Source organism: Sphaeramia orbicularis, unplaced genomic scaffold, assembly GCF_902148855.1.
Source record: "Sphaeramia orbicularis unplaced genomic scaffold, fSphaOr1.1, whole genome shotgun sequence".
NCBI lineage: Eukaryota > Metazoa > Chordata > Actinopteri > Kurtiformes > Apogonidae > Sphaeramia > Sphaeramia orbicularis.
In genome coordinates, this window is record NW_021941551.1 from 1 (window position 1) to 27,597 (window position 27,597).

The window sequence follows — 27,597 nt, forward strand, 5'->3', positions numbered from 1 at the left end:
GATCTATTTTTTGTGGGGGAATTTATTTAAAAAGTCATTATTTATAGCTACTTGTTCCATTCCCTTTCATTAATGTTGATGTTCGGAATTCCGACGCCCGTGAACGCACCTCGCATATGCGGGATTAGTGAAGGAAGACATGACGAGTAAGTGACATGAACATGTGTCCTGTCCCAGTCATGGCTTTTTCAAAACCTACCGTGAAGAGAAAGGTTAGTGACGAGCACAGACAGTTCCAGGAGCAGAGGGAGATGGAATATTTATTAGTTGAGCACAGGAGGACCCCGACTGTCTGATATGCACAGAAGAAGTGTCTGTGCGCAAAGAATACAACAGCAAAGGTCATTATGGAACTCAGCATGATGAACATCTGCAACACATACTGAGGGTCTCCACTGCTTCCACCCTGAAGACAAATGTGGTTCATCTGAGCAGGAGGAGGAACTGACAGACGTCTGGGAGCAACAAGTAACCAATGGAAGTCTGTTCTGAAGGAACGCTCATGTTTGAAGAAATGTTCATGTTCAGAAGAAGTGTTTGTGTTCAGTAGTGTTTGTGTTCAGTAGTGTTGGTGTTCAGTAGTGTTTGTGTTCAGTAGTGTTGGTGTTCAGAAGTGTTTGTGTTCAGAAGTGTTTGTGTTCAGTAGTGTTGGTGTTCAGAAGTGTTTGTGTTCAGAAGTGTTGGTGTTCAGAAGTGTTTGTGTTCAGAAGTGTTTGTGTTCAGTAGTGTTTGTGTTCAGTAGTGTTGGTGTTCAGAAGTGTTTGTGTTCAGAAGTGTTTGTGTTCAGTAGTGTTTGTGTTCAGTAGTGTTGGTGTTCAGTAGTGTTTGTGTTCAGTAGTGTTTGTGTTCAGTAGTGTTGCTGTTCAGAAGTGTTTGTGTTCAGAAGTGTTTGTGTTCAGTAGTGTTGGTGTTCAGAAGTGTTTGTGTTCAGTAGTGTTTGTGTTCAGTAGTGTTGGTGGTCAGTAGTGTTAGTGTTCAGAAGTGTTGGTGTTCAGAAGTGTTTGTGTTCAGTAGTGTTTGTGTTCTGTAGTGTTTGTGTTCAGTAGTGTTTGTGTTCAGAAGTGTTTGTGTTCAGTAGTGTTGGTGTTCAGAAGTGTTTGTGTTCAGTAGTGTTTGTGTTCAGAAGTGTTTGTGTTCAGTAGTGTTTGTGTTCAGAAGTGTTTGTGTTCAGTAGTGTTTGTGTTCAGAAGTGTTTGTGTTCAGTAGTGTTGGTGTTCAGAAGTGTTTGTGTTCAGTAGTGTTTGTGTTCAGAAGTGTTTGTGTTCAGAAGTGTTTGTGTTCAGAAGTGTTTGTGTTCAGTAGTGTTTGTGTTCAGTAGTGTTGGTGTTCAGAAGTGTTTGTGTTCAGAAGTGTTTGTGTTCAGTAGTGTTTGTGTTCAGTAGTGTTTGTGTTCAGAAGTGTTTGTGTTCAGAAGTGTTTGTGTTCAGTAGTGTTTGTGTTCAGTAGTGTTGGTGTTCAGAAGTGTTTGTGTTCAGTAGTGTTTGTGTTCAGTAGTGTTGGTGTTCAGTAGTGTTTGTGTTCAGAAGTGTTGGTGTTCAGAAGTGTTTGTACTGTGTTCAGAAGTGTGTGGGTTCAGAAGTGTGTGTTCAGAAGTGTTGGTTCACGAAGTGTGTGTGTTCAGAAGTGGTGTGTTCAGAAGTGTGTGTGTTCAGACGTGTGTGTTCAGAAGTGTGTGTTCACAAGTGTGTGTCAGAAGTGTGTGTTCAGAAGTGTGTTTGTTCATATGTTACAGAAGTGTGTGTGTTTCAGAAGTGTGTGTTCAGAAGTGTGTGTTCAGAAGTGTGTGTGTTCAGAAGTGTGTGTACAGAAGTGTTGGTGTTCAGAAGTGTGTGTGTTCAGAAGTGTTGGTGTTCAGAAGTGTGTGTTCAGAAGTGTGTGTGTTCAGAAGTGTGTGTGTTCAGAAGTGTTGGTGTTCAGAAGTGTTGTGTTCAGAAGTGTGTGTGTTCAGAAGTGTGTGTCAGAAGTGTTGTGTTCAGAAGTGTGTGTGTTCAGAAGTGTGTGTGTCAGTAGTGTTTGTGTTCAGTAGTGTTGGTGTTCAGTAGTGTTTGTGTTCAGTAGTGTTTGTGTTCAGAAGTGTTGGTGTTCAGAAGTGTTTGTGTTCAGAAGTGTTTGTGTTCAGTAGTGTTGGTGTTCAGAAGTGTTTGTGTTCAGTAGTGTTTGTGTTCAGTAGTGTTGGTGGTCAGTAGTGTTAGTGTTCAGAAGTGTTGGTGTTCAGAAGTGTTTGTGTTCAGTAGTGTTTGTGTTCTGTAGTGTTTGTGTTCAGAAGTGTTTGTGTTCAGTAGTGTTTGTGTTCAGTAGTGTTGGTGTTCAGAAGTGTTTGTGTTCAGTAGTGTTTGTGTTCAGAAGTGTTTGTGTTCAGTAGTGTTTGTGTTCAGAAGTGTTTGTGTTCAGTAGTGTTTGTGTTCAGAAGTGTTTGTGTTCAGTAGTGTTGGTGTTCAGAAGTGTTTGTGTTCAGTAGTGTTTGTGTTCAGAAGTGTTTGTGTTCAGAAGTGTTGGTGTTCAGAAGTGTTTGTGTTCAGTAGTGTTTGTGTTCAGTAGTGTTGGTGTTCAGAAGTGTTTGTGTTCAGAAGTGTTTGTGTTCAGTAGTGTTTGTGTTCAGTAGTGTTGCTGTTCAGAAGTGTTTGTGTTCAGAAGTGTTTGTGTTCAGAAGTGTTTGTGTTCAGTAGTGTTTGTGTTCAGTAGTGTTGGTGTTCAGAAGTGTTTGTGTTCAGTAGTGTTTGTGTTCAGTAGTGTTGGTGTTCAGTAGTGTTTGTGTTCAGTAGTGTTTGTGTTCAGAAGTGTTGGTGTTCAGAAGTGTTTGTGTTCAGAAGTGTTTGTGTTCAGTAGTGTTGGTGTTCAGAAGTGTTTGTGTTCAGTAGTGTTTGTGTTCAGTAGTGTTGGTGGTCAGTAGTGTTAGTGTTCAGAAGTGTTGGTGTTCAGAAGTGTTGGTGTTCAGTAGTGTTTGTGTTCTGTAGTGTTTGTGTTCAGTAGTGTTTGTGTTCAGAAGTGTTTGTGTTCAGTAGTGTTTGTGTTCAGAAGTGTGTGTTCAGAAGTGTGTGTGTTCAGAAGTGTGTGTGTTCAGAAGTGTGTGTTCAGAAGTGTGTGTGTTCAGAAGTGTGTGTGTTCAGAAGTGTGTGTTCAGAAGTGTGTGTGTTCAGAAGTGTGTGTGTTCAGAAGTGTGTGTTCAGAAGTGTGTGTGTTCAGAAGTGTGTGTGTTCAGAAGTGTGTGTGTTCAGAAGTGTGTGTGTTCAGAAGTGTGTGTGTTCAGAAGTGTGTGTGTTCAGAAGTGTGTGTGTTCAGAAGTGTGTGTGTTCAGAAGTGTGTGTGTTCAGAAGTGTGTGTGTTCAGAAGTGTGTGTGTTCAGAAGTGTGTGTGTTCAGAAGTGTGTGTGTTCAGAAGTGTGTGTGTTCAGAAGTGTGTGTTCAGAAGTGTGTGTGTTCAGAAGTGTGTGTTCAGAAGTGTGTGTTCAGAAGTGTGTGTTCAGAAGTGTGTGTGTTCAGAAGTGTGTGTTCAGAAGTGTGTGTGTTCAGAAGTGTTTGTGTTCAGTAGTGTTGGTGTTCAGAAGTGTTTGTGTTCAGTAGTGTTTGTGTTCAGTAGTGTTGGTGTTCAGTAGTGTTTGTGTTCAGTAGTGTTTGTGTTCAGAAGTGTTGGTGTTCAGAAGTGTTTGTGTTCAGAAGTGTTTGTGTTCAGTAGTGTTGGTGTTCAGAAGTGTTTGTGTTCAGTAGTGTTTGTGTTCAGTAGTGTTGGTGGTCAGTAGTGTTAGTGTTCAGAAGTGTTGGTGTTCAGAAGTGTTTGTGTTCAGTAGTGTTTGTGTTCTGTAGTGTTTGTGTTCAGTAGTGTTTGTGTTCAGAAGTGTTTGTGTTCAGTAGTGTTTGTGTTCAGTAGTGTTGGTGTTCAGAAGTGTTTGTGTTCAGTAGTGTTTGTGTTCAGAAGTGTTTGTGTTCAGAAGTGTTTGTGTTCAGAAGTGTTTGTGTTCAGTAGTGTTTGTGTTCAGAAGTGTTTGTGTTCAGTAGTGTTGGTGTTCAGAAGTGTTTGTGTTCAGAAGTGTTTGTGTTCAGAAGTGTTTGTGTTCAGAAGTGTTTGTGTTCAGTAGTGTTTGTGTTCAGTAGTGTTGGTGTTCAGAAGTGTTTGTGTTCAGAAGTGTTTGTGTTCAGTAGTGTTTGTGTTCAGTAGTGTTTGTGTTCAGAAGTGTTTGTGTTCAGAAGTGTTTGTGTTCAGTAGTGTTGGTGTTCAGAAGTGTTTGTGTTCAGTAGTGTTTGTGTTCAGTAGTGTTGGTGTTCAGTAGTGTTTGTGTTCAGTAGTGTTTGTGTTCAGAAGTGTTGGTGTTCAGAAGTGTTTGTGTTCAGAAGTGTTTGTGTTCAGTAGTGTTTGTGTTCAGAAGTGTTTGTGTTCAGTAGTGTTTGTGTTCAGTAGTGTTGGTGTTCAGAAGTGTTTGTGTTCAGTAGTGTTTGTGTTCAGAAGTGTTTGTGTTCAGAAGTGTTTGTGTTCAGTAGTGTTTGTGTTCAGTAGTGTTGGTGTTCAGAAGTGTTTGTGTTCAGAAGTGTTTGTGTTCAGTAGTGTTTGTGTTCAGTAGTGTTGGTGTTCAGAAGTGTTTGTGTTCAGAAGTGTTTGTGTTCAGTAGTGTTTGTGTTCAGTAGTGTTGGTGTTCAGAAGTGTTTGTGTTCAGTAGTGTTTGTGTTCAGTAGTGTTGGTGTTCAGTAGTGTTTGTGTTCAGTAGTGTTTGTGTTCAGTAGTGTTGGTGTTCAGAAGTGTTTGTGTTCAGAAGTGTTTGTGTTCAGTAGTGTTGGTGTTCAGAAGTGTTTGTGTTCAGTAGTGTTTGTGTTCAGTAGTGTTGGTGGTCAGTAGTGTTAGTGTTCAGAAGTGTTGGTGTTCAGAAGTGTTTGTGTTCAGTAGTGTTTGTGTTCTGTAGTGTTTGTGTTCAGTAGTGTTTGTGTTCAGTAGTGTTGGTGTTCAGAAGTGTTTGTGTTCAGAAGTGTTTGTGTTCAGTAGTGTTGGTGTTCAGTAGTGTTTGTGTTCAGTAGTGTTTGTGTTCAGTAGTGTTGGTGTTCAGAAGTGTGTGTGTTCAGAAGTGTGTGTTCAGAAGTGTGTGTGTTCAGAAGTGTGTGTTCAGAAGTGTGTGTGTTCAGAAGTGTGTGTTCAGAAGTGTGGTGTTCAGAATGTGTGTGTAGGTGTGTGTTCAGAAGTGTGTGTTCAGAAGTGTGTGTGTCAGAAGTGTGTGTGTTCAGAAGTGTGTGTGTTCAGAAGTGTGTGTTCAGAAGTGTGTGTGTCAGAAGTGTGGTGTTCAGAAGTGTGGTGTTCAGAAGTGTGTGTTCAGACGTGTGTGTGTTCAGAAGTGTGTGTTCAGAAGTGTGTGTGTTCAGAAGGTGTGTGTTCAGAAGTGTGTGTGTTCAGAAGTGTGTGTGTTCAGAAGTGTGTGTGTTCAGAAGTGTGTGTTCAGAAGTGTGTGTGTTCAGAAGTGTTGGTGTTCAGAAGTGTGTGTGTTCAGAAGTGTGTGTACAGAAGTGTGTGTGTTCAGAAGTGTGTGTTCAGAAGTGTTGTGTTCAGTAGTGTTGGTGGTCAGTAGTGTTAGTGTTCAGAAGTGTTGGTGTTCAGTAGTGTTTGTGTTCTGTAGTGTTGGTGTTCAGTAGTGTTTGTGTTCAGTAGTGTTTGTGTTCAGAAGTGTTGGTGTTCAGAAGTGTTGGTGTTCAGTAGTGTTGGTGTTCAGTAGTGTTGGTGTTCAGTAGTGTTTGTGTTCAGAAGTGTTGGTGTTCAGAAGTGTTGGTGTTCAGTAGTGTTGGTGTTCAGTAGTGTTTGTGTTCAGAAGTGTTTGTGTTCAGAAGTATTTGTGTTCAGTAGTGTTTGTGTTCAGTAGTGTTGGTGTTCAGAAGTGTTTGTGTTCAGTAGTGTTGGTGTTCAGTAGTGTTTGTGTTCAGAAGTGTTGGTGTTCAGAAGTGTTTGTGTTCAGTAGTGTTGGTGTTCAGAAGTGTTTGTGTTCAGAAGTGTTTGTGTTCAGAAGTGTTTGTGTTCAGTAGTGTTTGTGTTCAGTAGTGTTGGTGGTCAGTAGTGTTAGTGTTCAGAAGTGTTGGTGTTCAGTAGTGTTGGTGTTCAGAAGTGTTGGTGTTCAGAAGTGTTGGTGTTCAGTAGTGTTGGTGTTCAGAAGTGTTGGTGTTCAGAAGTGTTGGTGTTCAGTAGTGTTGGTGTTCAGAAGTGTTGGTGTTCAGAAGTGGGGGTGTTCAGAAGTGTTTGTGTTCAGAAGTGTTGGTGTTCAGTAGTGTTGGTGTTCAGAAGTGTTGGTGTTCAGAAGTGTTTGTGTTCAGAAGTGGGGGTGTTCAGAAGTGTTGGTGTTCAGAAGTGTTGGTGTTCAGAAGTGTTGGTGTTCAGAAGTGTTTGTGTTCAGAAGTGTTTGTGTTCTGTAGTGTTGGTGTTCAGAAGTGTTGGTGTTCAGTAGTGTTGGTGTTCAGAAGTGTTGGTGTTCAGAAGTGTTGGTGTTCAGAAGTGTTTGTGTTCAGTAGTGTTTTTGTTCAGTAGTGTTTGTGTTCAGAAGTGTTTGTGTTCAGAAGTGTTGGTGTTCAGAAGTGGGGGTGTTCAGTAGTGTTGGTGTTCAGAAGTGTTGGTGTTCAGTAGTGTTTGTGTTCAGAAGTGTTTGTGTTCAGTAGTGTTTGTGTTCAGAAGTGTTTGTGTTCAGAAGTGTTTGTGTTCAGAAGTGTTTGTGTTCAGTAGTGTTTGTGTTCAGTAGTGTTGGTGTTCAGAAGTGTTTGTGTTCAGTAGTGTTGGTGTTCAGAAGTGTTTGTGTTCAGAAGTGTTTGTGTTCAGAAGTGTTTGTGTTCAGAAGTGTTTGTGTTCAGTAGTGTTTGTGTTCAGTAGTGTTGGTGTTCAGAAGTGTTTGTGTTCAGTAGTGTTTGTGTTCAGAAGTGTTTGTGTTCAGTAGTGTTTGTGTTCAGAAGTGTTTGTGTTCAGTAGTGTTTGTGTTCAGAAGTGTTGGTGTTCTGTAGTGTTTGTGTTCAGTAGTGTTGGTGTTCAGAAGTGTTTGTGTTCAGAAGTGTTTGTGTTCAGTAGTGTTTGTGTTCAGAAGTGTTTGTGTTCAGTAGTGTTTGTGTTCAGAAGTGTTTGTGTTCAGAAGTGTTTGTGTTCAGAAGTGTTTGTGTTCAGTAGTGTTTGTGTTCAGTAGTGTTGGTGTTCAGTAGTGTTTGTGTTCAGAAGTGTTTGTGTTCAGTAGTGTTTGTGTTCAGTAGTGTTGGTGTTCAGTAGTGTTGGTGTTCAGAAGTGTTGGTGTTCAGAAGTGTTGGTGTTCAGAAGTGTTGGTGTTCAGAAGTGGGGGTGTTCAGAAGTGGGGGTGCATATGTCTCAGTTATTTTTTCTTCCATCACTCCAAACATTTTCACACAAGGGTGAAAATGTGTTCTGTGCGTCTGGTTTCATCATTTCTTCGTCTCCTCTCCACTTCCATGTGTGCACACTTACTCCTCCAAACCGTTTGCTCCTCCTTTTCAGATGTGTTAAATACAGACTCAGTTTCTATCAGCAAAATTGCTTTCAGGTTTGATAAATCACTTTGCGTGTGCACATTCATATATTTCCATGTTCTCCTCCCAGCACACACACACACTGCCTGGAAACACCTGTTTCATATTCACTGAGGCAAACGTACCAACTGGATGCAGACGCTATTTTGCACCTTTGAAAGACACAACCCTTACTGCACACTGTCTGGTGGGGAGTCCAGGGGGGGTCCAAGGGGGGTCCGGGGGGGGTCCGGGGGGGTCCGGGGGGGGGTCCAGGGGGGTGTCCAGGGGGGGTCCAAGGGGGGTCCAGTGGGGGTCCGGGGGGGGTCCGGGGGGGTCCGGGGGGGGTCCAGGGGGGTGTCCAGGGGGGGTCCAGGGGGGGTCCGGGGGGGTCCAGGGGGGGTCCAGGGGGCCCATCAGCGTTCACCTCAGATTCAAATGTATTTGTCACTTCAGCGTACAGAATACACAGAAATAAAACACTGACTGTCAGCAGCGTTTAGGAAACAGTTTAAATGACTGAAAAAATAATAAAATACTGATATAAAAAACAATAACAATGACCCCCCCCCAAAAAATGACCTACAAATAACTAAAAAGTTGTATTTCTGAAGTGCACAGCAGTGAAGTACCATTTTAAAGTGCATTGCGGTGCACCTGCTAACCCCTCCCCTTCCGCTAACCCCTCCCCTTCAGGCTGGGGGAATGTGTGGGTCTGTGGGGGGGTTTCCAGAGGTGAAAGTACCGAGCTCACCCCAGCCACAGAATGTGAAGTGTTCAGAGTAGAAAGTGTGTGTGGGCGGGGCTGAGGGACGGAGGGGGAGGGGCTGGGGTTTTCCCTGAGCGCACACACACACACACACACACACACACACACACACACACACACACACACACACACACACACACACACTCTTTGCTCCAGAGTGAAAGTAGAGGAAGTGGAAGCGGTCCAAACCAAACCCTGCACACAGACCAGTCCTCTGGGTGGACTGTTCCCAGACCTGCTGTCACCTCTAACAGGGGCTGTGGGGGGTAAAGTACCTCTGAGTACTCGGATACTTCAGTTAGACAGTTCAGGTTGGACAGTTTGGACCTGGAACTGGAGTAAAAGTACCTCTGAGTACTCGGATACTTCAGTTAGACAGTTCAGGTTGGACAGTTTGGACCTGGAACTGGAGTAAAAGTACCTCTGAGTACTCGGATACTTCAGTTAGACAGTTCAGGTTGGACAGTTTGGACCTGGAACTGGAGTAAAAGTACCTCTGAGTACTCGGATACTTCAGTTAGACAGTTCAGGTTGGACAGTTTGGACCTGGAACTGGAGTAAAAGTACCTCTGAGTACTCGGATACTTCAGTTAGACAGTTCAGGTTGGACAGTTTGGACCTGGAACTGGAGTAAAAGTACCTCTGAGTACTCGGATACTTCAGTTAGACAGTTCAGGTTGGACAGTTTGGACCTGGAACTGGAGTAAAAGTACCTCTGAGTACTCGGATACTTCAGTTAGACAGTTAAGGTTGGACAGTTTGGACCTAGAACTGGAGTAAAAGTGCCTCTGAGTACTCGGATACTTCAGTTAGACAGTTAAGGTTGGAGAGATGGACCTGGAACTGGAGTAAAAGTACCTCTGAGTACTCAGATACTTCAGTTAGACAGTTCAGGCCAGCGGTGAAGACACTGTGACAGCAGTGAAATAACAAAGACAGAAAGAGAAGGGCAAAGAAAAGACTGTCATGGAGGACTGGATTACATTAGATTACATCATATTACAGTATGTTACATTAGATTACATTATGTTACATCATATTAGATTACAGTATGTTACATCATATTAGATTACAATACATTACACTATATTATGTTATATTACAATACATTAGATTACATTACATTACACTATATTATGTTATATTACAATACATTAGATTACATTACATTACACTATATTATGTTATATTACAATACATTAGATTAGATTAGATTACATTGCACTATATTACACTAGATCACAGTATTTTACATTATATTACATTGCATTTCATCATATTAGATTACATTATCTTACATTAGATTACAATACATTACATTAGAATGCAGTATATTACATTAGATTACATTATTTTACATTAGATTATATTACATTAGATTACAGTATATTACATTAGATTACATGGTTACATTATATTAGATTAGATTACATTACATCATATTAGATTACATTATCTTACTTTGGATCAGATTACATTACATTGCATTACATTAGATCCCAGTATATTACATTAGATTACATTATGTTACATCATATTAGATTCCATTACATTACAGCATATTACATTAGATTACAGTATAACTAATGAAAAGTATCAGACCTGCTCTAAAAACAAATTCAAACAAACTGAATTAGAGAAAAAAAGTCCAAACTAAATCAAACTACAGTAGATGAAAACTCCAGAACCATTGGAACCTGTGGTGTGAACAGGATGACGAGAACAAAACCAGTTTCATTTGTTTCTGTCAGTTTTCTAAAGTTTAGAATAGAAGTAGATTTTTTATGTGTACTTTAGGAGAAGTGGTTGGAGTGTGTACGTCAGAACAGAAAGAGGAAGGATGAAGACGAAGGAAGGAAATGAAATGTCATCCCCTCTGTCGGCTTTTCTTTGCCGTTCCTTTTGTCTGTCCTTCTGTTACACATGTTCGAAATACTGAAGTTACTCTGCATTTAAGTTACTATGCATTTAAGTTACTCTGAATTTAAGTCCAATTCCACTGAAAACGGTCAAATCTACAGAAACACGTTAGACTGAAGGAGGTCAAGCACATAAATACAAAACAGGAAGCATCATCTGGGAAGTGACAATGAGGTGGATCTGGATCTGGATCTGAATCTGGATCTGGATCTGGATCTGGATCTGGATCTGAATCTGGATCTGGATCTGGATCTGAATCTGGATCTGGATCTGGATGGGTTCATGAGGGTTGACCTGGGGATTTGTGTTTGTATATACAGTGTGTTTGTATATATAGTGTGTTTGTATATACAGTGTGTTTGTATATACAGTATGTTTGTATATACAGTGTGTTTGTATATATAGTGTGTTTGTATATATAGTGTGTTTGTATATACAGTGTGTTTGTATATACAGTGTGTTTGTATATACAGTGTGTTTGTATATACAGTATGTTTGTATATACAGTGTGTTTGTATATATAGTGTGTTTGTATATACAGTGTGTTTGTATATACAGTATGTTTGTATATACAGTGTGTTTGTATATACAGTGTGTTTGTATATATAGTGTGTTTGTATATACAGTGTGTTTGTATATACAGTGTGTTTGTATATATAGTCTGTTTGTATATACAGTGTGTTTGTATATACAGTGTGTTTGTATATATAGTGTGTTTGTATATACAGTGTGTTTGTATATACAGTGTGTTTGTACATACAGTGTGTTTGTATATACAGTGTGTTTGTATATATAGTGTGTTTGTATATACAGTGTGTTTGTATATATAGTGTGTTTGTATATACAGTGTGTTTGTACATACAGTGTGTTTGTATATATAGTGTGTTTGTATATATAGTGTGTTTGTATATACAGTGTGTTTGTATATATAGTGTGTTTGTATATATAGTGTGTTTGTATATACAGTGTGTTTGTACATACAGTGTGTTTGTATATATAGTGTGTTTGTATATATAGTGTGTTTGTATATACAGTGTGTTTGTATATATAGTGTGTTTGTATATACAGTGTGTTTGTATATACAGTGTGTTTGTACATACAGTGTGTTTGTATATATAGTGTGTTTGTATATATAGTGTGTTTGTATATACAGTGTGTTTGTACATACAGTGTGTTTGTATATATAGTGTGTTTGTATATATAGTGTGTTTGTATATACAGTGTGTTTGTATATACAGTGTGTTTGTATAAATAGTGTGTTTGTATATATAGTGTGTTTGTATATACAGTGTGTTTGTATATACAGTGTGTTTGTATAAATAGTGTGTTTGTATATACAGTGTGTTTGTACATACAGTGTGTTTGTATATACAGTGTGTTTGTACATACAGTGTGTTTGTATATACAGTGTGTTTGTATATATAGTGTGTTTGTATATACAGTGTGTTTGTATATACAGTGTGTTTGTATAAATAGTGTGTTTGTATATACAGTGTGTTTGTATATACAGTGTGTTTGTATATACAGTGTGTTTGTATATATAGTGTGTTTGTATATACAGTGTGTTTGTATATACAGTGTGTTTGTATAAATAGTGTGTTTGTATATACAGTGTGTTTGTACATACAGTGTGTTTGTATATACAGTGTGTTTGTACATACAGTGTGTTTGTATATACAGTGTGTTTGTATATATAGTGTGTTTGTATATACAGTGTGTTTGTATATACAGTGTGTTTGTATAAATAGTGTGTTTGTATATATAGTGTGTTTGTATATACAGTGTGTTTGTATATATAGTGTGTTTGTATATACAGTGTGTTTGTATATACAGTGTGTTTGTATATATAGTGTGTTTGTATATACAGTGTGTTTGTATATACAGTGTGTTTGTATAAATAGTGTGTTTGTATATACAGTGTGTTTGTATATACAGTGTGTTTGTATATACAGTGTGTTTGTATAAATAGTGTGTTTGTATATATAGTGTGTTTGTATATACAGTGTGTTTGTATATACAGTGTGTTTGTATAAATAGTGTGTTTGTATATACAGTGTGTTTGTACATACAGTGTGTTTGTATATACAGTGTGTTTGTACATACAGTGTGTTTGTATATACAGTGTGTTTGTATATATAGTGTGTTTGTATATACAGTGTGTTTGTATATACAGTGTGTTTGTATAAATAGTGTGTTTGTATATATAGTGTGTTTGTATATACAGTGTGTTTGTATATATAGTGTGTTTGTATATACAGTGTGTTTGTATATACAGTGTGTTTGTATATACAGTGTGTTTGTATATATAGTGTGTTTGTATATACAGTGTGTTTGTATATACAGTGTGTTTGTATATATAGTGTGTTTGTATATACAGTGTGTTTGTATATACAGTGTGTTTGTATAAATAGTGTGTTTGTATATATAGTGTGTTACATTCTTCTTCTTCTTCTTCTTTTTGTTTCCAGTTGGATTTCAGTCAGAATCAGATTTATTGTCAAGTAATTTTCCCATTACAGGGAATGTGTGTTGGTTCTGTTGGTGAAAACTGTTAAAAGAGCCGATGTGAAAAATAAGAACACAGAAAACAGCAGTGTTTGCCTTCAGAAGTGAAACAGGTCTTTTTTAGATATATATAAAAATCCCTTTTTCCCAGCTGCAGTCTTTCTTCTTGTTTGAAGGTCATTTTCCACTCCGTTCATTTCAGGTTTGGATAGTTGGACCACTGACAGTGTGAGTGGTTAACTCTGTCAGAGTAGACTTCCTGTTTGTTTGACTCTTTCCTGGCTCCACTTAACTCCTTCTGATCTCCACCTCCCTTACATTTTGTCAAACAAACAAAACAGAAATAACAGGAGCCTTTTATTTCTGCACTGGGGTCTAATGTGCTCTGCTAACTTTGTACTATCACATACCACCTTTCATCTGGTTCCACTTCTGTTGACCTTCGATGACCCTCAAAGGTCAAACTCAAGGTCACTTTTTGAAAATACCCCATTTTTGCCCCACAACTCCCTTAGTTTAGCAGAAAAATGACTACAATGTAAAAAAAAAAAAAAAATCTGTAATTTAACAGAATTTTCACAGTTAATTTGACAGATTTGAACCAGACTTGTTTGTTCATTGACAAATATCTTGTGTAATTACAGGAGGTTTCACAACAAAACTGTTGAATAAATGTATTTTTGTGAATGTATAACATGTATAAGCACTGATAAACTGTCCAAATACAGTTTTTATCAGTGGATTGGACAACTGAGTCTCACTGAAAATTATTTATATATATATTTATAGGGAATTGGATTGTTTTAATACATGAAAATATTCTTTATTAAACATTAAAAAGTAAAAAAAAGCTACATTTCATGTAAAATTAGGGCAAAAAACTGTATTTGAATTATGGAAAATTACCGTATTTTTATCAGACGGTTCTTTTCTGTTATTTAACAGTATTTTTCGGCGCCCCAGCTGCTGGAATATTACTGTTTATTTTTGTGTTTTTTCCAGTGCAGTGTCAGATACTGAAGCCTGAACACCAGTGCATGTCTGCGGTGTTGTTGTACTCATTGGACTTCCTGTCAGTGTTAATCTGTCAGTCAACTCATTGACTCTGGTGTAAACCTCACATGTGAAATTTGATCTTATCTGTTAGAACGTGCATGGCAGACGTCCAAGAACTGAGAACTGCAGCCAGAACAAAGAACACACACAGACAGAAAGAGTTTAGACCAAGACATGGACCGGATTTAACCCAAACTGGAACATGACAACAGAACCGCAGAACAAACTGGAGTAGACAACAGAACCGCAGAACAAACTAGAGTAGACAACAGAACCGCAGAAAAAACTAGAGTAGACAGCAGAACCGCAGAACAAACTAGAGTAGACAACAGAACCGCAGAACAAACTAGAGTAGACAACAGAACCGCAGAACAAACTAGAGTAGACAACAGAACCGCAGAACAAACTGGAGTAGACAACAGAACCGCAGAACAAACTAGAGTAGACAACAGAACCGCAGAACAAACTGGAGTAGACAACAGAACCGCAGAACAAACTAGAGTAGACAGCAGAACCGCAGAAAAAACTAGAGTAGACAGCAGAACCGCAGAACAAACTAGAGTAGACAACAGAACCGCAGAACAAACTAGAGTAGACAGCAGAACCGCAGAACAAACTAGAGTAGACAACAGAACCGCAGAACAAACTAGAGTAGACAGCAGAACCGCAGAACAAACTAGAGTAGACAGCAGAACCGCAGAACAAACTAGAGTAGACAGCAGAACCGAAGAACAAACTAGAGCAGACAGCAGAACCGCAGAACAAACTAGAGCAGACAGCAGAACCGCAGAACAAACTAGAGTAGACAGCAGAACCGCAGAACAAACTGGAGTAGACAGCAGAACCGCAGAACAAACTGGAGTAGACAGCAGAACCGCAGAACAAACTAGAGTAGACAAGAGAACCGCAGAACAAACTGGAGTAGACAAGAGAACCGCAGAACAAACTAGAGTAGACAAGAGAACCGCAGAACAAACTGGAGTAGACAAGAGAACCGCAGAACAAACTAGAGTAGACAAGAGAACCGCAGAACAAACTGGAGTAGACAAGAGAACCGCAGAACAAACTACAGTAGACACCAGAACCGCAGAACAAACTAGAGTAGACAACAGAACCGCAGAACAAACTAGAGTAGACAGCAGAACCGCAGAACAAACTAGAGTAGACAACAGAACCGCAGAACAAACTGGAGTAGACAGCAGAACCGCAGAAAAAACTGGAGTAGACAACAGAACCGCAGAACAAACTGGAGTAGACAACAGAACCGCAGAAAAAACTAGAGTAGACAGCAGAACCGCAGAACAAACTACAGTAGACAACAGAACCGCAGAACAAACTAGAGTAGACAACAGAACTGCAGAACAAACTGGAGTAGACAGCAGAACCGCAGAACAAACTAGAGTAGACAGCAGAACCGCAGAACAAACTAGAGTAGACAGCAGAACCGCAGAACAAACTAGAGTAGACAACAGAACCGCAGAACAAACTAGAGAAGACAACAGAACCGCAGAACAAACTAGAGTAGACAACAGAACCGCAGAACAAACTAGAGTAGACAGCAGAACCGCAGAACAAACTAGAGTAGACAGCAGAACCACAGAACAAACTAGAGTAGACAAGAGAACCGCAGAACAAACTGGAGTAGACAAGAGAACCGCAGAACAAACTAGAGTAGACAAGAGAACCGCAGAACAAACTGGAGTAGACAAGAGAACCGCAGAACAAACTGGAGTAGACAAGAGAACCGCAGAACAAACTACAGTAGACACCAGAACCGGAGAACAAACTAGAGTAGACAACAGAACCGCAGAACAAACTAGAGTAGACAACAGAACCGCAGAACAAACTAGAGTAGACAACAGAACCGCAGAACAAACTGGAGTAGACAGCAGAACCGCAGAACAAACTAGAGTAGACAACAGAACCGCAGAACAAACTAGAGTAGACAGCAGAACCGTAGAACAAACTAGAGTAGACAGCAGAACCGCAGAACAAACTAGAGTAGACAGCAGAACCGTAGAACAAACTGTATCCATAATAAATTCTGTGTCCAGCTGATCTGCGTCCAGAACCTGGATAATATCTGTTCCGTACAAAAGGTGGAATATTTAGAACACAGGTGTCACTTGACATTTAAGGTGAAATCAGTGACATCAGACGGGGGCGGGGTTATCGGAGGGTGAAATGCATCATGGGAGGACAGGTTTACCGTGTGTGTTGTGATTGGACGGTGGAGCTGAAAGCCTGTGTTTATACATATTTAAGGAACGTGTTTAAAGGGTTAAATCGGTTCTGTCAACCTCCTGTGAGTTCAGTTCCACATTCAGCTACGTCTGATCTGCAGTGGAGCCAACCAGGAAAATAAGAACAGAAGAATGGAGAAATAAAGTCAACTCCAAACTGTTCTCTAGGTTTTAGAGTAAAAAAAAAAGTCAAATTAAACAGTGAACAGGTTTCCATCTGCAAACTGTCCTTTCAAACAATGTGAAGAACATGAACAAACTGAAAAAATCAGTGTAATCTGAACACTGTTCTGCCTCAGTTTATCATTTCCACATGTACATTAGAACACACAGATCCCAGTGGATCTGCAAACACACAGAACATTTAAGAACAGACAGAATCGTGTTCAAATGGGACTGACTTCAGACATTTCAGGTTGTTCATATTTGTTCAGATTATTCACTTTTTTTGTAAATTATACTTTGTTTTAGTGTAAAAACATGAAAATATTTACATTTACAAAGTGAAAAAATTTGGACTTGTGAGTATTTCTATATTATTATGACAGTATTTCACTGGTCTGATCCACTTTAGATTGAACTGACCTAAAGTTAGTTGAACATCCTTGATTATTAATTTCTTCAGTGTATTTTTTCCACTTCATTAATTCATCCCAGGGCCGGACTGGACACTTTGGTGGGCCAGATTTGGCCCCTGTTTGACACCTGTGGGTTAAAGGGTTAAAAGGTTAATGGGTTAATGGGTTAAAGGGTTAAAAAATTAAAGGGTTAATGGGTTAAAGGGTTAAAAGGTTAAAGGGTTAATGGGTTAAAGGGTTAAAAGGTTAAAGGGTTAATGGGTTAAAGGGTTAAAAGGTTAAAGGATTAAAGGGTTAAAAAGTTAAAGGGTTAAAAGGTTAAAGGGTTAATGGGTTAAAGGGTTAAAAGGTTAAAGGGTTAATGGGTTAAAGGGTTAAAAGGTTAAAGGGTTAATGGGTTAAAGGGTTAAAAAATTAAAGGGTTAATGGGTTAAAGGGTTAATGGGTTAAAGGGTTAATGGGTTAAAGGGTTAAAAGGTTAAAGGGTTAATGGGTTAAAGGGTTAAAAGGTTAAAGGGTTAATGGGTTAAAGGGTTAAAAAATTAAAGGGTTAATGGGTTAAAGGGTTAAAAAATTAAAGGGTTAATGGGTTAAAGGGTTAAAAGGTTAAAGGGTTAATGGGTTAAAGGGTTAAAAGGTTAAAGGATTAAAGGGTTAAAAAGTTAATGGGTTAAGAGGGTTAAAAGGTTAATGGGTTAAAGGCTTAAAAAGTTAAAGGGTTAAAAGGTTAATGGGTTAAAGGGTTAAAAGGTTAAAAAGTTAAAGGGTTAAAAGGTTAAAGGGTTAATGGGTTAAAGGGTTAAAAGGTTAAAGGGTTAATGGGTTAAAGGGTTAAAAAGGTTAAAGAGTTAATGGGTTAAAGGGTTAAAAGGTTAAAGGGTTAATGGGTTAAAGGGTTAAAAGGTTAAAGAGTTAATGGGTTAAAGGGTTAAAAGGTTAAAGGGTTAAAAGGTTAAAGGGTTAATGGGTTAAAGGGTTAAAGAGTTAAAGGGTTAAAAGGTTAAAGAGTTAATGGGTTAAAGGGTTAAAAGGTTAAAGGGTTAATGGGTTAAAGGGTTAAAGAGTTAATGGGTTAAAGGGTTAAAGGGTTAATGGGTTAAAGGGTTAAAGGGTTAATGGGTTAAAGGGTTAAAAGGTTAAAGAGTTAATGGGTTAAAGGGTTAAAAGGTTAAAGAGTTAATGGGTTAAAGGGTTAAAAAGTTAAAGGGTTAATGGGTTAAAGGGTTAAAAGGTTAAAGAGTTAATGGGTTAAAGGGTTAAAAAGTTAAAGGGTTAATGGGTTAAAGGGTTAAAAGGTTAAAGAGTTAATGGGTTAAAGGGTTAAAAAGTTAAAGGGTTAAAAAGTTAAAGGGTTAATGGGTTAAAGGGTTAAAAGGTTAAAGGGTTAATGGGTTAAAAGGTTAAAGGGTTAATGGGTTAAAGGGTTAAAAGGTTAATAAGTTAATGGGTTAAAGGGTTAAAAGGTTAAAGGGTTAATGGGTTAAAGGGTTAAAAGGTTAAAGGGTTAAAAGGTTAAAGGGTTAATGGGTTAAAGGGTTAATGGGTTAAAGGGTTACTGTTTGGGTCTGGTACTGTTTCATTTGTTTTTTCTTTGAGGCTGTGACAGCGTCAGTGTGTTTATATGTGTGTGTGTGTTTTTTGTGTGTGTGTGTGTTTTGTGTGTGTGTGTGTTTTGTGTGTGTGTCTGTGTGTTAGGTCCAGGCCCAGGTGTGTACTTCCTTGGCCGTGGCTCAGGCGCTGGCGGACGACGTCGACTGTCACGTTTTCCCCTTCAGAGAGTTCGGAAAAGGACGAATTAAGAAACTGCGGATCAGCCCCGACGCCTTCATCCAGATCAGCCTCCAGCTGGCGTACCACAGGGTAACGCCCACTTTTACTACCCACAATGCACCTGGACGACACACAAACACAAAAGAGTGAACAGCAGCTCTGACCGAGGTGTTTACCCTTAGTGTGGTCCAGTTTAGCCTTAGTGTGGTCCAGTTTAGCCTTAGTGTGGTCCAGTTTAGCCTTAGTTTGGTCCAGTTTAGCCTTAGTGTGGTCCAGTTTAGCCTTAGTGTGGTCCAGTTTAGCCTTAGTGTGGTCCAGTTTAGCCTTAGTTTGGTCCAGTTTAGCCTTAGTGTGGTCCAGTTTAGCCTTAGTTTGGTCCAGTTTAGCCTTAGTTTGGTCCAGTTTAGCCTTAGTGTGGTCCAGTTTAGCCTTAGTTTGGTCCAGTTTAGCCTTAGTGTGGTCCAGTTTAGCCTTAGTGTGGTCCAGTTTAGCCTTAGTGTGGTCCAGTTTAGCCTTCGTGTGGTCCAGTTTAGCCTTAGTTTGGTCCAGTTTACCCTTAGTGTGGTCCAGTTTAGCCTTAGTTTGGTCCAGTTTAGCCTTAGTGTGGTCCAGTTTAGCCTTAGTTTGGTCCAGTGTAGCCTTTGTGTGGTCCAGTTTAGCCTTAGTTTGGTCCAGTTTAGCCTTAGTGTGGTCCAGTTTAGCCTTAGTGTGGTCCAGTTTAGCCTTAGTTTGGTCCAGTTTAGCCTTAGTTTGGTCCAGTTTAGCCTTAGTTTGGTCCAGTTTAGCCTTAGTGTGGTCCAGTTTAGCCTTAGTGTGGTCCAGTTTAGCCTTAGTGTGGTCCAGTTTAGCCTTCGTGTGGTCCAGTTTAGCCTTAGTTTGGTCCAGTTTACCCTTAGTGTGGTCCAGTTTAGCCTTAGTTTGGTCCAGTTTAGCCTTAGTGTGGTCCAGTTTAGCCTTAGTTTGGTCCAGTTTAGCCTTAGTGTGGTCCAGTTTAGCCTTAGTTTGGTCCAGTTTAGCCTTAGTGTGGTCCAGTTTAGCCTTAGTTTGGTCCAGTTTAGCCTTAGTGTGGTCCAGTTTAGCCTTAGTTTGGTCCAGTTTAGCCTTAGTGTGGTCCAGTTTAGCCTTAGTGTGGTCCAGTTTAGCCTTAGTGTGGTCCAGTTTAGCCTTAGTGTGGTCCAGTTTAGCCTTCGTGTGGTCCAGTTTAGCCTTAGTTTGGTCCAGTTTACCCTTAGTGTGGTCCAGTTTAGCCTTAGTTTGGTCCAGTTTAGCCTTAGTGTGGTCCAGTTTAGCCTTAGTTTGGTCCAGTTTAGCCTTAGTGTGGTCCAGTTTAGCCTTAGTGTGGTCCAGTTTAGCCTTAGTGTGGTCCAGTTTAGCCTTAGTTTGGTCCAGTTTAGCCTTAGTGTGGTCCAGTTTAGCCTTAGTGTGGTCCAGTTTAGCCTTAGTTTGGTCCAGTTTAGCCTTAGTTTGGTCCAGTTTAGCCTTAGTGTGGTCCAGTTTAGCCTTAGTGTGGTCCAGTTTAGCCTTAGTGTGGTCCAGTTTAGCCTTCGTGTGGTCCAGTTTAGCCTTAGTTTGGTCCAGTTTACCCTTAGTGTGGTCCAGTTTAGCCTTAGTTTGGTCCAGTTTAGCCTTAGTGTGGTCCAGTTTAGCCTTAGTTTGGTCCAGTTTAGCCTTTGTGTGGTCCAGTTTAGCCTTAGTTTGGTCCAGTTTAGCCTTAGTGTGGTCCAGTTTAGCCTTAGTTTGGTCCAGTTTAGCCTTAGTGTGGTCCAGTTTAGCCTTAGTGTGGTCCAGTTTAGCCTTAGTTTGGTCCAGTTTAGCCTTAGTGTGGTCCAGTTTAGCCTTAGTGTGGTCCAGTTTAGCCTTAGTGTGGTCCAGTTTAGCCTTAGTGTGGTCCAGTTTAGCCTTAGTGTGGTCCAGATTCGGCCCTGTGTGTTTAGAAAATGACGTAAATCAAATTATAGTCAGATATCAATGTTTCAGTTTTCTGTCTTTCTTTATGTTTTTCTTTGTTCATTCTTTGTCTCATTCTTTCTTTCTTTCTTTCTTGTGTTCTTTCCTCCATTCTTTCTTTCTTTCTTTCTTCCGATCTTTCTTGTGTTCTTTCCTCCATTCTTTTTTCTTTCTTTCTTTCTTTCTTCCCCCCCCCCCACAGGATCGTGGTGGTTTCTGTCTGACCTACGAGGCGTCCATGACTCGTCTGTTCAGGGAGGGGCGAACTGAGACTGTCAGGTCCTGTTCCAATGAGAGCTGTGCCTTTGTGAAGGCCCTGGAGGACGGACAGGTAACGGCCACGCCCCCTCAACCTTTAGGCAACGCCCACTGAATACTTACTGTGTTATTGGACATCATCTTCTGCCTCTTGGTCGGTTGCCGTGACAACAGTCTCCCTCCTTTTGCCATAAACCCTCCCAGCAGACACTAAAAAGTTCAACACATGTAATAAAACAGCTGTTCTAAGGTCAGACACCGACAAACTCACTCAGTTTGGATGAGTTTATAAAACCTTTTTTCTCTTATTTATGTATGAGTGAAATTTCAAATGTCTGTAAAAAAAAACATCCATTTTGTTTTAATTTCCTTCAAACTTGTCACATACATAGAGACATGATGACATCAGCACACAGACATGATGACATCAGCACACAGACATGGTGACATCAGCACACACAGACATGATGACATCAGCACACAGACATGGTGACATCAGCACACACAGACATGATGACATCAGCACACAGACATGATGACATCAGCACACACAGACATGATGACATCAGCACACAGACATGATGACATCAGCACACACAGACATGATGACATCAGCACACACAGACATGATGACATCAGCACACAGACATGATGACATCAACACACACAGACATGATGACATCAGCACACACAGACATGATGACATCAGCACGCACAAACATGATGACATCAGCACACAGACATGATGACATCAGCACACACAGACATGATGACATCAGCACACAGACATGATGACATCAGCACACACAGACATGGTGACATCAGCACACAGACATGATGACATCAGCACACAGACATGGTGACGTCAGCACACACAGACATGATGACATCAGCACACAGACATGATGACATCAGCACACACAGACATGATGACATCAGCACACACAGACATGATGACATCAGCACACAGACATGATGACATCAACACACACAGACATGATGACATCAGCACACACAGACATGATGACATCAGCACGCACAAACATGATGACATCAGCACACAGACATGATGACATCAGCACACACAGACATGATGACATCAGCACACACAGACATGATGACATCAGCACACAGACATGATGACATCAGCACACAGACATGATGACATCAACACACACAGACATGATGACATCAGCACACACAGACATGATGACATCAGCACGCACAAACATGATGACATCAGCACACAGACATGATGACATCAGCACACACAGACATGATGACATCAGCACACACAGACATGGTGACATCAGCACACAGACATGATGACATCAGCACACAGACATGATGACATCAGCACACAGACATGATGACATCAGCACACAGACATGGTGACGTCAGCTGGATCCATGACAACATTAGACACAATAGGTGTGAAGGGCAGGGCTTTTATATAAGGGGCGGGGCTTTTTGGCCCTGGAACCACTTGTTGGTGTCTTCAGTGTAATGTTTACATTTCCCATGTCCCTCCCTGGGGCCGGACCGGACCCTTTGGCGGACCGGTTCTGGTCCAGGGGCCGCATGTAGGACACCTGTGTCCCACAGGACCTAGTGTGTGTAACAGTGTGTGTTTATGTATGTTTGTGGGGACATGTGTAACAGTGTGGGTTTATGTGTGTTTGTGGGGATGTGTGTAACTGTGGGTTTATGTGTGTTTGTGGGGACATGTGTAACAGTGTGCGTTTATGTGTGTTTGTGGGGATGTGTGTAACAGTGTGTATTTATGTGTGTTTATGTGTGTTTGTCGGGATGTGTGTGTTTATGTGTGTTTGTGGGGATGTGTGTGTTTATGTGTGTTTGTGGAGACGTGTGTAACAGTGTGTGTTTATGTGTGTTTGTGGGGATGTGTGTGTAAGTGTGTGGTTATGTGTGTTTGTGGGGACATGTGTGTAACAGTGTGTGTTTATGTGTGTTTGTGGGGATGTGTGTGTTTATGTGTGTTTATATGTGTTTGTGGAGACATGTGTGTAACAGTGTGTGTTTATGTGTGTTTGTGGGGATGTGTGTGTAAGTGTGTGGTTATGTGTTTGTGGGGACATGTGTGTAACAGTGTGTGTTTATGTGTGTTTGTGGGGATATGTGTGTAACAGTCTGTGTTTGTGTTTTTTTGGGGACAGTCAGAGGACCAGTGCCAGCGTTTGTTCCGGTCGGCTTCGGAGCGACACCAGAACCTGTACCGCATGGCCATGACCGGAGCCGGGATCGACCGACACCTGTTCTGCCTCTACGTGGTCTCCAAGTACCTGGGGGTGGACTCACCCTTCCTCAAACAGGTGAACCAGGATTCAGTTTGGGTCTAAAACTTTCTGTCTGTGGTCCAACACTCCCAAACGGTCCCACGGACAGTCTGGACCTGCTGTCCTCTAGTCCTCTGGTCCAGTTGGACAGTCTGGACCAGCTGTCCTCTAGTCCTCTGGTCCAGTTGGACAGTCTGGACCAGCTGTCCTCTGGTCCTCTGGTCCAGTTGGACAGTCTGGACCAGCTGTCCTCTAGTCCTCTGGTCCAGTTGGACAGTCTGGACTAGCTGTCCTCTAGTCCTCTGGTCCAGTTGGACAGTCTGGACCAGCTGTCCTCTAGTCCTCTGGTCCAGTTGGACAGTCTGGACCAGCTGTCCTCTGGTCCTCTGGTCCAGTTGGACAGTCTGGACCAGCTGTCCTCTAGTCCTCTGGTCCAGTTGGACAGTCTGGACCAGCTGTCCTCTGGTCCTCTGGGCCTCAGGTCCTCTGGTCCTCTGGTCCTCCAGTCGTCTTCTACAGAATTACTGGTTTTAGTTGTGGACCTTCTGTGGGTGAAGGTCGACAGAGTTTGTTCAAAGAATTAGAAAATATTGATTTTTGAATTTTTTTATGAATTCTTTAACCCTTTCATACATGAATTATTAGAACCTTTGTGGAGATCTTTTCTTGAGTGTTTTTATTCCTCATTGGGCATGAAAAAACAATGCATTTGAGTTTGTTTTCATGCATTTCCAAAATGTCCACTCGGCTACACCATGTGTTTTATTCTTGAAGCACAGAAGCATGTGTTTAAAGCCAGTATCAGACAGAGAAATGAAAACAGTGAAATAAAAACATGTTTAATGCAGCTGATCTGATGGTTTCTCACATTTGAACAAACACTAGTCAGGACTCACTCTATTAACTGATTTGACTGATTGATGTATTTATTTCGAATATGAATGTCAAAACAGAAGAAAATAAATTAATAAAACACTTTAACATAAGACATAATAAATATTGGAAAAAGAGTTAGAAGAAGCATAACTTATAAAATCCCACTCTTTCTCCTTAAATAATTAATAACAGAAATAATCTTCCGAGTTCATGGAGATAAAAAAAAAAAACAAAAAAAACTTTTTGTTAATTACTGTCTAACAATTAACTGTTGATTTCCACTCAAACCTGTCAGTGCAGATCAGGTTTATCATGAACAGTACAGTTACAGTAATGGACTGAATGTCAGTGGATTATTATGGGATGGTGCATTAGTGTCCACTGTGTCAGCTGATATGGAACTGAAACAATAAAACCCATGAATATACAAGAGAACAGCTGGAGAAGAACTGTCCACTGGAGTGACCACTGGAGTGACCACTGGAGTGACCACTGGAGTGACCACTGTGCATGAAAGGGTTAAATGTTTTAAATCTCATTGGTTTATTATGGGACTCATTTCCAAATGTTATGAGTTGAAAACAGTTGAAGATATTGATCTAATTATTATTGATGAAAAAAAAAAAACAAATCTTGAATTAATTAGACACTTTCCCAGTAAACTGTACAAACTGTTGTCTGTTGTGGAAATAACTTGTTAACCAGTCTAAACCAACTCCACTCATACCAGATGAAAATAATTTTGAAATTAAAATGCTGTGATCTAACAGATCTAATTCTTTCTTTAAATCAATAAATACTCCTATAGTATATATTTTATGTTGCATTTGTGATTACTTCTATTATGTTCATTAATGCTAGAGCTGTGGAACAATTACCTCAAAAGCCATACTGACTCTCATTTAACAAATTATTTTTCTCAATAATAGAATCTAATTTTTGCACAAATAATTTTTTGAGTATTTTAGAAAATTGTGGCAGGTGTGCAGGTTTTGAATGTCATTGGTTCTTTTTTCCAGGTTGAATAAAGTTGAAGTAAAGCTTAACATAAAAAAAATTAAAATAATAATAATAATAATAATAATAATAATAATAATAATAATAATTTTTTCAAAGTAAAAAAAATGTAAATTAAAAATTTAAAAATAAATAAAAAATACAAATACAAATACAAATACATAAAAAGAAATAAAAAGAAAAGAAATAAAAATAAATAAAATAAATAAAAAAATTTTTAAAAAATTTAAATTTTAAATTTTTTTAAAAAGCTAACGTTGGGTTCTTTGGTGATGTTTCTGTGCAGGTTTTGTCGGAGCCGTGGCGTCTGTCCACCAGTCAGACCCCCGTCCAGCAGTTGGAGTTATTCGACCTGAAGAACAACCCTGAATACATCTCACTGGGCGGAGGCTTCGGACCGGTGAGGCCTGGTTCTGCTTCTGGTTCCACTTCTGGTTCTGGTTCTAGTTCTGCTTCTGAATGCTAATCTAATAATGCTAGTCTGGGTTTGTGTGACCCCTCCCCCCTGACCCCGGTCTCCTCTGGTTCTTTGGTCCCATGTCAGGTGGCTGATGACGGATACGGCGTTTCCTACATTATCGTCGGAGAAGACATGATCAACTTCCATGTGTCGTCCAAACGCTCCTGCAAGGAAACGGTGAGGAGTTCACAAACACACCACGCACCGGCGTTAGCAAATGTAGCACCGATGTTAGCAAACGTAGCGTCGACGTTAGCAAACGTAGCATTGACGTTAGCCAAATACAAGGTTTACACCTGGAAACAGACGGAAGTGTTCAATGCAATAACAAAAAAAAAAGGTCGAACACTGAGGATCTGCAAACCTCATATACCCGTTTTTCACAATAAAACAGAAAACATGCGACTAAACGGAGAAAAAAAGAGCATTTTATGGAAGTAAATCTGTGTCATCAGATTTTGAATTATAAAAGCCACTGAATTTCTAGCACTGAATTTTTTTTTTTTGCACTGAAATTAAGTATCTGAAATTTTTTGCATCTGAATTTTTTTAATTCTAAATTTATGAACATAGTTGAATTCAGAGACAAAAAAATCAGATACTTAATTTCAGTGCAAAAAAAAAAAAAATTCAGTGCTAGAAATTCAGTGGCTTTTATAATTCAAAATCTGATGACACGGATTTACTTCCATACAAACATAGCGTCGACGTCAGCCAAATACGAGGGTTTACACCTGGAAACAGACAGGGGCCTTTTGTGGGCCTTTTTGGGGCCTTTTGTGGGCCTTTTTGGGGCCTTTTGTGGGCCTTTTTGGGGCCTTTTTGGGTTTTGTCAGTAATTTATTTCCATCTGTGTAGAACATGTGCTGCTGGTTCCGTTTATTTAGACCAGAATGCACTGGGGTCACACACGCCCCCCCCCCCCCCCCCCCCCCCCCCGACCACAGATCACATGAGTCTGATCAGCACTACTGTGTCTGATTTGACTTCAGTTTTATCTGTTTATTCTGGGATGGATGGATGGATGGATGGATGGATGGATGGATGAACCCATCTGTTCTTGTTCTAAATGTGTCTTTTGTTCTCAGGACTCCCGTGGGTTTGGAGCTCAGATCAGTAACGCCCTGCAGGACATCATGACCCTTCTGAGCGCTGACACCAAAGACTCCGCCTCCGCCTCCGCCTCCTCCTCCTCCTGCTCCGCCTCCAAAGGAACATCCTATTCTCAAAGCAACAACTTCCACTAACAACGCCTCACAACGTCTGACCACATGGACAAAAAAAGGAAAAAAAAGGACAAAAAAAAGAAAAAGGACAAAAAAAAGAAAAAAGGACAAAAAAAAGAAAAAAAAGGACAAAAAAAGAAAAAAAAGGCCCCATTGAACTGAGCCGCAGTCAGACTGAAGACACACGTGAACATATGAACACATGAACATATGAACACATGAACACAAAGACATGAACACATGAAGACATGAACATATGAACACATGAACATATGAAGACGTGAACAGATGAACATATGAACACATGAACGCAAAGACATAAAGACATGAAGACATGAACATATGAACACATGAACGCAAAGACATAAAGACACAAACATCTGAACACATGAAGACGTGAACAGATGAACATATGAACACATGAACACAAAGACATAAAGACATGAAGACACGAACATCTGAACACATGAAGACATGAACAGATGAACATATGAACACAAAGACATGAAGACATGAACATATGAAGACATGAACATATGAAGACATGAACACAGAGACATGAAGACATGAACATATGAACACATGAACACATGAAAACAAAGACATGAACACATAAAGACATGAACAAATGAACACATGAACTTATGAACACATGAACACCGACATGAAGACACAAACACATGAAGACATGAACATATGAACACATGAAAACAAAGATATGAACACAAAGAAATGAAGACATGAACATATGAACACATGAGCATATGAACACATGAGCATATGAAGACATGATCACATGAAGACATGAACATATGAACACATGAACACATGAACATATGAACACATGAACACATGAGCATATGAACACATGAAGACAAAGACATGAACACATGAAGACATGGCATATGAACATATGTACACATGAACATATGTACACATGAACATGTGAACACATGACCATCTGAACACATGAACATATGAACACATGAACCCTGCCTTGGTGGAGGTCTGTGTTTTTCTAGTTCCATCTGTGATGTTTTTCCAGATGTGACCTGGACCTCAGGTTCAAACGGGGACAGAATCTCATAGAAACTGTTCTTATTTTAGTTTCAAACCCTCAAATATTAATATGATTTTTCTGTTTGTGTGAAATTATGCACATGTTACAAATGACAGTCTGAGTTTTAACATGGTTCAAATTTGCCTTTTTTTCAG

The 27,597-nt window shown here is 40.0% G+C and overlaps 1 protein-coding gene across 1 annotated transcript; it reads left to right on the forward strand.

Annotated features, from left to right (window-relative positions):
- The first annotated feature begins 149 nt into the window (after positions 1-149).
- On the forward strand, positions 150-26,874 carry LOC115416078 (carnitine O-palmitoyltransferase 1, liver isoform-like). Its single transcript, XM_030129788.1, has 7 exons — positions 150-212; positions 18,227-18,391; positions 20,451-20,579; positions 22,684-22,839; positions 24,983-25,096; positions 25,241-25,333; positions 26,245-26,874. Exons 1-7 carry the CDS (start codon positions 156-158, stop codon positions 26,401-26,403), a joined length of 873 nt encoding a protein of 290 aa, XP_029985648.1. The 5' UTR covers positions 150-155; the 3' UTR covers positions 26,404-26,874.
- The last annotated feature ends 723 nt before the right edge of the window (positions 26,875-27,597 follow it).

Coding starts and splice junctions, on each gene's coding strand:
- LOC115416078 (XM_030129788.1), top strand. CDS start 156: ATGAACATGTGTCCTGTCCCAGTCATGGCTTTTTCAAAACCTACCGTG. Junction 22,840..24,982: donor ACTCACCCTTCCTCAAACAG/GTGAACCAGGAT, acceptor GTTTCTGTGCAG/GTTTTGTCGGAGCCGTGGCG. Junction 25,334..26,244: donor AACGCTCCTGCAAGGAAACG/GTGAGGAGTTCA, acceptor TTTTGTTCTCAG/GACTCCCGTGGGTTTGGAGC.